This window comes from Oreochromis aureus, linkage group 15 (genome assembly GCF_013358895.1).
Source record: "Oreochromis aureus strain Israel breed Guangdong linkage group 15, ZZ_aureus, whole genome shotgun sequence".
NCBI lineage: Eukaryota > Metazoa > Chordata > Actinopteri > Cichliformes > Cichlidae > Oreochromis > Oreochromis aureus.
The window spans coordinates 26,270,352-26,280,000 of NC_052956.1; the positions used below are offsets into that span (position 1 = coordinate 26,270,352).

Here is a 9,649-nt window from a genome sequence, read left to right on the forward strand (position 1 = left end):
TGAGTTTGAATGCTTAACTTTATTGAACACTTCAAAGTACAAAGTACAATTAGAAGGTAATTTTCAGATTTACACGTTATTTACATGATGAAACCTCAGACACGTGTTCTAATAAAATAATATTAATGATCCTTTCTGCCAATAACCAATACATTGACCCTTCATAGATCTCTGATTAGTCTGCCTGACTTCAGTTGCCAGCAGAAAGCAGCTGACTGTTTCCATGACAACAACCTCTGATCCCTGAGTAAACAGAACTGCTGATGATTTTGAAGGTGAACATGTGAAGGTAACACATTGCATTCAAGAATGTTCATATGAAGCCTAATTGAGTCAAAGCTGCAGCTTTTCACAATGAAAGCCCCACAAAGTTCTTATCCATCACTTCTTTTAAACTGAAAGTACAGAAACTGTTACTGTCAGAGATTTTTTATATAAGGTAAAAGATTTTTACTATTTAAAAATCAAAGTGACAAAAGGATGAAAATAAATAAATGCTAGGCATGTCCTTACACCTGCTTTAATACTGCAGGAGAGCGCAGCATCCACGGCTTCATCGAGCTCAGTGCGTCTGAACTCTGAGATCCTGCTGGAGTCACAGTAAAGCTTTGACAGATGTTAGAAATCTCTCAGATCAGGAAACACATTACAGAAAAAAATTAAGACAAAAGAAAAAATACGGACGAGTTCAGCCTCTGAAACAGGAAGTGTTTCTGCTTTCATTATGACGATGTCATCTCTGTGTATGAGCTGTTCACCTGTCCACACCTGTCTGCCTGCAGGGATACAAACAAAGTGCAGAACCCAAACAAAAACACATTTAATCATTTATACCTGTACAGTTTTTTTGGTTGCAGAGTGTCCTTCAGTGACAAAAACTCTGATGTCATCGGAGTTTAAGCTGATCATGACAATAAATCAATTCTGATAAATTTAGTGGAAACCCTGGATGGAATTTGAGAGTTTGAGCCAAGTTTTACCCGTCAGTGTCGATGTTTCACCTCCTCAACTTCAGGAGGAAGCGCTGAGCACTTTGCACCGTATTCTGAAAGAAAGAAAAACCACAATAGGGACCGATTAACCGTCAACCCTGCCAACACTCCCAATCCTCCGGCTTTACGACCACCCCCATTTTCACTGTGTCTCCTCTGAAACTCCTCAGATTTGTGTGTTTGTTTCCCAAGTTGCTGTTTACAGTTTCAGCTGAGATCCAGATCAGCCGATATGCAGACATATCTGTCTGCATATCTGACTGTTTAAATCTTTATCTGACCTATTAAATCTTAGACCATCAGGCTCCATGTTTTCTACTGTTTTCACGTTGTTCTGCACATACAGCATGCAGTCAGTGTGCCAGTCACTGACTTAAAGCTGAAAGTCTACACTTCAACTATATCTGAGTTGTTTCCTTTAAAATTAATTAATTATTTGTGGTAATGTACAGAACCACAATTAGAAAAAAAAATCTCTGTCCAAATATTTATGGCCCTGACTGTATTTAATAAAATGTTTAGAGGCTTCAAACACTCTGTCCACTTTATTTTAGCTGTTCTGATAAACATCTGAATTCTTCACATGTTAAAAAGCTGTGTTCTGATTGGATGACAGAGCTCTTATGAGGAGATCATTTAACCTGTTTAAGTTTTTATCTTTCATGCATCTAAAATGATTTGACTTCATTTGAATTTGATAAAAAAAAAAATATAAGTATGTAATGCTCAAAACTAAAAGAGTAAAATTTCATGACCTTGAAAAAGAAAACAAAAATAAAAACATAAAAAGATAAATAAATAAAATAAAATAAAATAAAATAAAATAAATACCTCCATGAGCATGGCCACCGTCATTGGCCCCACCCCTCCTGGAACAGGTGTGATGTATCCTGCTCTCTGACTGGCGGAGGAGTAGTGAACGTCTCCAACCACTCGCTTACCACTGGGCTTTGTCTCATCTGTTGCAGGGGTCAAAGGTCACAGAGTGAATCATTTTAAAGAATTGCAGTTTAAAAGCTCAGAGCTAAACTTGGTCATTGTTTTATATTTTCCACTGCAGATCATTTTAGGATTGATTCACTCGCAGGATTGTTTCCACTCAGCTGGGGTTCCTGTGGAAACAATCCTGCTTCTGATTGGTTAAAATAAAAGAAGAAAAAAAAGCTGGTGGCTGGAAAAAGGAAGTCAATAAGCGTTAGGGGACACTGATACCGGGGACATGGTTAATTCCACAGTCGATGACCACGGCACCCTCCTTCACCCACTCTCCTCTCACCATCTCTGCTCTGCCAGCCCCCACCACTAGGATATCAGCCCTGCCCACCTGCAGACAGGAAACACATAATCAGACGCAAGAAGTGTTTGAATGATGGAGGCAGTCTGTTCTGTTTGATTTTAAAGGTGATCTTGTTTGAATTTTCACTTTTTCATTTTGCTTCTTTTAGGTTAGCTTTTATTCATTTCATGATTCATTTTGTGTCTGCATGTTGTTACCTGCTCAGGTAGGTCAGGTGTCTTTGAGTGGCAGGTGGTCACAGTGGCGTGGTTCCACAGCAGCAGGTCGTGCATCGGAGCGCCAACGATTTTACTGCGACCAATAACCACAGCGTGCTTCCCCGCCACAGACATGCCTGCACAGGTACAGGAAGTCACAGGCAAATGTTTTTTACTGGAACTGTCAGTGATGATGTTTGTATGTCAGATGAACAACAAACACATGATTTTAGATTTACAATCATGTGGTTACAATCATGTGTCTGCAGCAGGTCTTTACACATAACTACCGTTTATCCCCAGGAGACGCATCCACTGCTTTCAACGAGTGAAACAATGTTCCCAGTGTTCCCAATGTTCTGAATGTTCTCAGTTTTGCCAATGGTCCCAGCTTTCTGAATGTTCTCAGAATTCCCAATGTTCCCAAAGTTCTGAATGTTCTCAGTATTCTCAGTGTTCCCAGCAGTCTGAATGTTCTCAGAATTCCCAATGTTCCCAGTGTTCCCAGTGTGCTGCTACCTGTCTGTCTGATGAGCTCCATGCAGCCGTTGGGGGTGCATGGGATGAAGCAGTCGTTCAGATCTCCTCGAGACAGTTTACCTGCATTAATGCAGCTCAGCCTGCGCACACACACACACACACACACACACACACACACACACACACACACACACACAGTTAGTGATGAGTGTTTGGTGATGAACACAGGAAGTGATGCGCTCACTGACCCGTCTATGTCTTTTTGCGGGGACACGGTGTTGGTGATGAGCTCGGTGTCGATGCGGTTGGTGGAGTCCAGTGGCAGCTGCACGATTAGACCGTGTACGCACACGTTCTCGTTCACAGATATGATGCTGTGCAGCACCTGCAGCGCGACAGAAAACAAAAACCGATCAGACCTTCGATCACGTCATGGAGAAAAGATGATGACAATGAAGATGATGCATGAAGACCTCGTCCTGCGTGGTTGTGTTCGGCAGCCGGATGTGTTTGGCTTCAATTCCAATCTGCAGGAAACAAAGTGAAGCTGCATCAGCCCACAGTGTGTGTGTGTGTGTGTGTGTGTGTGTGTGTGTGTGCGTGTGTGTTGGTCACCTCAGCTGCAGCCTTCAGTTTGGTGCTGATGTACAGGTTAGAGTCGTCTCTGTCTCCCACCTGTGGCACACACAGACAGTTAAAAATAGCCATCCTGCAGGTCCTTCTCATTCTCTGATGTGTTTGTCTCCTGGAGGATCCTGAGCTGCTCCCTTACTCCTCCTCTGGAGCTCAGGAGTCATCCTGATCGTGCTCTGAGCTCCTGCCTTGCCTCAATATGGGTTCGAAGGGAAAAATGCAGCGCGACTTCTTTGCAGCTTTTTATTTTTACATAATTCGCGTTTTTAATTTTACTGACTGAACTTCTTTGATTGGTGGTCGCTCGTTTTTGTCCCCTCGGGTTAAACTGCTGTAAGATTTTGGAGGTTTGTCCCATTTTTCACAAATAGACTGAAAATCATGGCCATGCACTCAGCAGTCACAGGTGTTTCTAATGTTCTGTCATTTATATCATTGAGGTGCACACGTCACCTGGTCACTGCTCTGCCGTAAACAGAAACGAGATGGGAGGCGGCCACATGTCTGTGCGTTTGTGTGAGAGGACCAGGAGCTCCAGCCTGAGCTGGGAGTGGAGGTCAAAGTTCAGCTGACTGGTTTCATCTGGTCACAAACACTAAAACAAAACTGCTTTTTGTCGCCAGGTGACAACAAGTGTGCACAGGTAAACTGCAGAGAGCAGCCCTGGGTAAAGGTCTAGTAAAGTCTAGTCTGAGTTATGACGGCGGAGCTCAGAGAACGACCTGATCAGGTCACTGTGAGGTCATTAGAAAAAATCGGTTTGAAGTATCGCTCCATCCAGATGGGGGCACTTCAGTCTCTCACCTGCAGAACCACCAGGCCCGGTCTGAACCCGGAGAACTGATTCGTCATCTTCTCCACCTCCTTTTTCAGTCTCTCCCTCACCATTCTGCACACACAGCCGCAGGGCTGGGGTCAAAGGTCAGACAGTTAACGGACTCCGACGCCGTTCTGGTGGGTTCAGACTTACTTGGACATTTTGTTTCCAGAGATGACGGTTGCTATGGAGCGCAGGCTTCTTTGGTAACCGGTGGCCCTGACACCGAGCGAGTGGGCGGCCAAGGACAACATGACTAAAAGAGAGAGCAAGAGAAAGAAAGAGCTTCAGCTGACTGAGGAGGATCAATAATATGGCTGAAAACATCTGGAAACATCTGGAAATGTGAGGGGTGATAGGCAAACCAAGCTTTAGGGACTTTGATCAGCTGTGACTGCGATGCATAGAATTCACAAGGTCAGAAACCTTCCTGAGAAAAAAGACCTGCAGACGTTTTTACGTTTCATGTCTTTATCATCTCTGAACGTTTATCCGGCTCAGACTGGATGTGACCCAACCGATACACACGAGCTCATGACATCAACATTAAATGTTCTCTTATTTCCTGTTAGGACGATAGCACTCAGAGAGGCCGACGACACAAAACAACCCAACAGTGAAACGAGCAAACTTAAAGTCAAACATGCACAAAATGCCAGCAGGGGCCTCGGACGGACCCAAAGCAAGAGAAAGCTCTGATATCACGAGAGGCAGCTCCAGGGAGGACAGGGTTAATAACTGCAGCCCTCTCCCACAAACTACGTGTTTAACTGTTTCCCTTTATCTTCGTCCTCATTATCATCAGCACAAAGTAAGCAGAGACTGAAAAGCGGAGAAAGACAGAGTGACAGTGTCTGAATCTGTGCTGGCTTCAAACTGCAGAATCTTTACTCTTTCTGAACTTTAATGAAGCATAAAAAGCTTCATTAAAGGTTTGGAGGGTTGTTTAAAGTTCACTGTCAGCACTCGCAGCTGCTTTTCTAACCTCACAGTGAAGCTCACATGTTAATGATTACAGCCGCTCTGCAGAGAAGAATTAAACCAAGACTTGTGCAGCTTCACACAAACACACACTCCTCTGCAGCACCGCCACGTTCACCTCCAGCAGCTGGACGTTTTCCAAGATTCCCGAAACTTCAGGAAACTTCAGGAAACTTCAGGCAACCTCAGGCAACTTCAGGAAAGCTGCATAAGCACAAAGAGGAGCTGAAAGAGCAGCAGCTTCATACCTGAGAGGCAGAGCAGAGGCAGTGACAAACAGCTGCAGCAGATGTTTCCGTCTCTGTGGAGCTTCTGTCAAAGTAAGGAAGCCCAGCAGTGACAAAAATACTCTGTGAGGAGGGAGAGAGGCAGCCACAGCATCTGACAGGAGTTAATTATTGACTGAACGGGTATCGCTTATTGATCGATCAGACTGAGCTGGGTATGTGGACAGCTGCACACTTCCCCTCATCTCACCTCGGTCTCCAGGGGCTATGCTCATGTAGGTCCTTACTTGCCTGAGTTACCTGCACACCTGTCCACATGCTCAGAGTGCATGCTAGCTCAACTCGATTTTCTGAGCAGGAGTCCACTGATCATGTAGTGTGTGGGTCACAGTCAGGAGCAAAGCCCAAATCTCACACGATGTAAAGTCTTTGTGCTTTTAAACACACAAAAAAAGTAATCTGATCATTGTTCCATTTCCTGAGCTGAGTATAACATGTGATTAACTAAAAGGTAACAGAGCTTTTGTTTTGGTATAGTCAGTTTATGTGACTTATCCTATGACAAAAAAGAAATAGTTATATAAGTCAATGATTTTGAATAATCAGAAAAAATAAAAGAAATATGATCTCTCCTTCCTGCCCACACTGGGACCACAGTGACTGTTAATTTTATTCATGTTATTTTATTTACTATAAGTATTTGATCACAGAAACATTCATGGTGGCCGTACACTTACAGCTGTGGTTTAACAGTTCACCTCCAGTATTTCAACACAACTACACCTTTCACATGTATTACTAAAACATAATAACAGTGGTAAAGATAATAGTAACTTTTTTGTTCCAGCTCCACAGATGTGAGCTGTGTTTGTTCCTCTGTTACAAAAACCTAAAATAAAAACATTTCAGTCACTCAGAATTTCTGACACTTCCATGTAGGTTACCTACGTGGAAGTGTCAGAAATTCTGGGCCTGTGTGAGAATGTGTGTGTGTATGAGGTATTACTGCTTAGAACTGAATCAAACCGGCCAGGAGAACCAGATTGATACTGGGACGGTGGACCAAAGGTCAAACCGCAGGAACCAGGAAGGACAGCCCACACTGCTTTCAGCCAATTAGATGGCAGCCTGTCAGGGAGGAGGAGGAGGAGGAGGGACTTGGTTTTACTTACGTGGAGCCACTCTGCCGCATTTTCCAGCATTCTTCTGACGCTGGGTTGCTCAGAGGACATGGTGCTGTGGTGCTTTCTGGGAAATGTAGTATAAAAGGAAAAGTGAAGAAAGGCTCACAGAGCTGAGAGACCTAACCTGCAGATTCTGCTTTCAGGGCCAAAGATGATCAAATCCAAAACACAACCCATCAAAAAACCTTAATATACGCTAGCATCAGTGTTTCTGATGAGCTGTCAGAGCCGGACCTTTAAATCTATCTGCATCAAAAAACAAAGACAGAAGAAGACACAAGAAGAGACAAAAAGACAGAAGAGGACACAACGCACTGGATGAATTTATCAGTTTTATAAGTCATGAAATTGACAATAAGTTGGAAATTTCACAGTTTTAGCTAAAGAAACTGAACCTCACTGCAGCTGATAAAACTGTGCTGCTTACAAAACGTGGCAAAGATGACAAATCTCCATGACAACAAACAACAGCCTGAGCTTCACACCATCACATGATGTCAGCAGGCCTGGACTGAGGAAAAAGTCTAGGCCAGGGGTGTCCAAACTTTTTTCACTGAGGGCCACATACATAAAAATATAGGAGGGGCTGGGCCACTTACTAGAAATTAGGTATATAACCTTAACTGTAGTGTATTAAAGTTAGAAAAATCATTTAAAAGTGGTCAAATGTGTTATATTGTTGAATATAATTAAAGACAAAACTGCCTTCATCACAGCTTTCCATAAATGGATCTTTATTGATTTATTCAGAAAAAGCTTTGGTAGCTCATTCTCAGAACAGCAGCCTCAGATTTCTTCTTGGACAGAAGATTTACAGTACAGAGAAAAAACAATAAAGGGGAAAATAGGACGGGTACATTTCAAGCTTGTTATTTAAGTTCTTAGGCTTAGCAACACACCTATTAACGTTCGTTTGAAACGGTTATCAACATTAACAGACTGAACTGGACTTAATAACAGGAGTCCATATAATTTTAGTAAATTATTCTGGTGAGTATCAGCTGCGCTGGGTATGTAAATCGGGCCATCCAGCTGCGGTGCTCATCGTACGCCACTCGTGCCAAAAATCCGGACAAATGTCACTTGATCAAGGAGCAGATCTGCATCAGATGAGATCAGCTGACTTTGCGTGTGCGTGCGCTGTGCACAGTGGTGTGTACTCTGTGTGTTAACAAGAAAAACGCATATAAGAAAGTGGTGCGCAAAAGCAGGGTAGTGACAGAATTGATGCGCATTATTGATACTTGAAGCATGTGTACCTGCACATGCATGCATATTAACACACGGGTACTGTGGAATATATTTTTTACTCACCTAAAGTGCTCGTGCTCTCGTCCCAAAAAAATTAGCAGCTGTGCGGTGTCTGTGGCATCAGTGCTCGGATCGCATGCGATGGAGTAAAAATCAAAAGCACAGCTTTATCAAACAGTTGCAGTTTAATGTTGGCTGACAAGTCTTCAGTGCGTCGCACAACTGTATTTCTGGACATGCTGACGTTGTTGAAGTCCTGCACTTTTTTCGGGCACATTATTTCGGTGACTTTAACGAGGCAGCGTTTTATGAGGTCTCCATCTGAAAAAGGCTTGCCATGTCTTGCGATGAGTTGGGCGACCTCATAGCTGGTTATTGTAGCCTTTTCCTGGACAATTTGAGCACGAAAAAAATACTGTTGCTGACCCCGCAGGATAGCTACCCTTTGCTTTAATTTCTGCTCTCGCTCAGCACCAGTGTAGGATGCATAGGCCTGATGTTTGGTTTCATAATGACGTCGTACATTATACTCTTTCATAACTGCCACAGTTTCAGTGCAGATCAAACAGACACACCTCCCCTTTAATTCTTTGAAGAAATATTCACTCTCCCACCGTGTCTGAAATTTTCTGCACTCACTTTCTACCTTTCGCTTCTTTGGTTCTGCCATATTTGGTAACTTGGGGTAAATTTCTTCTGTGATTGTCCTTTTTGGTAGAGCAACTGCCTTGATCATCAGTAGCTCCCCCTGGTGTTAAAACTAAGAAGTGCAATACACTCAAGCAAAAGTTGAAGTGCGGGCCATTTTCTATTCTATTTATAAAATTACTTGAGGGCCAATTAAAAATGGACGGACTTTGGACACCCCTGGTCTAGGCGGATCACCACGACCAGTCAAAAACAAAGATGTGCAGCAGCTTAAATGATGGATTCAGGGTCACCTGATTCAGCACTAACTATATGCTTTAGCAAAAAGGAAAGTGTGAACCCTAATCTTAAAAGTAGAGATAGTGTCTGTCTTCAGAATCCAAACTGGAAGCTGGTTCCACAGAAGATGGACCTGAAAACTGAAGATGTTTCTGAAAGTGCTGCAGTAAAGTTAAAAAGGATATAATTGAACCACTGTTATCTGCTGCCCACACGGAGCAGCTGCCTGAAATATTCTCCGCAGAAGTCGATTATCTTATTAATAATTTTGACTTCTTCACTGTGAACAACTCTGGATGCTGTAGCTGCTGTGAAAAAGTGTAACCGGTGTGTTCCTGCGTTGTGTCTGACAATGAAAGGTAAAAGAAACAAAGACCTCCAAGTCATTAACTTGCCCACTCCAGCTCCTACAACCAAATGCAAACAGTAGGGAAGAGGGTTGGCTCAACCCACCACAACTCCCAAGCTAGCAAGAATTATCTATTCATGCTAGCATACACTGTCCTCATAACACATATGTGACACACACGTACTACACATTTACATTTACAGCATCTAGCAAAGACAGGCACAATGATAACAATAATTGAACTAAATACACACAATCAGAAATATCAGGGTGGCTAAATATACATTATATGTGTGTTGTACAGTGTCTGTTAA

At 42.9% G+C, this 9,649-nt stretch overlaps 1 protein-coding gene across 1 annotated transcript; it reads right to left on the reverse strand.

Annotated features, from left to right (window-relative positions):
- Positions 1 to 6,845, reverse strand: LOC116330499 (C-1-tetrahydrofolate synthase, cytoplasmic-like). The gene is made up of 12 exons (XM_039598422.1): positions 6,797 to 6,845; positions 4,570 to 4,672; positions 4,404 to 4,488; positions 3,582 to 3,641; positions 3,440 to 3,493; positions 3,215 to 3,351; positions 3,006 to 3,106; positions 2,487 to 2,623; positions 2,205 to 2,316; positions 1,824 to 1,951; positions 981 to 1,045; positions 1 to 776 (listed from the first exon to the last, which is right to left on the reverse strand). Exons 2-11 carry the CDS (start codon positions 4,668 to 4,670, stop codon positions 998 to 1,000), a joined length of 963 nt encoding a protein of 320 aa, XP_039454356.1. The 5' UTR covers positions 4,671 to 4,672; positions 6,797 to 6,845; the 3' UTR covers positions 1 to 776; positions 981 to 997.
- Between the last annotated feature and the right edge of the window lie 2,804 nt (positions 6,846 to 9,649).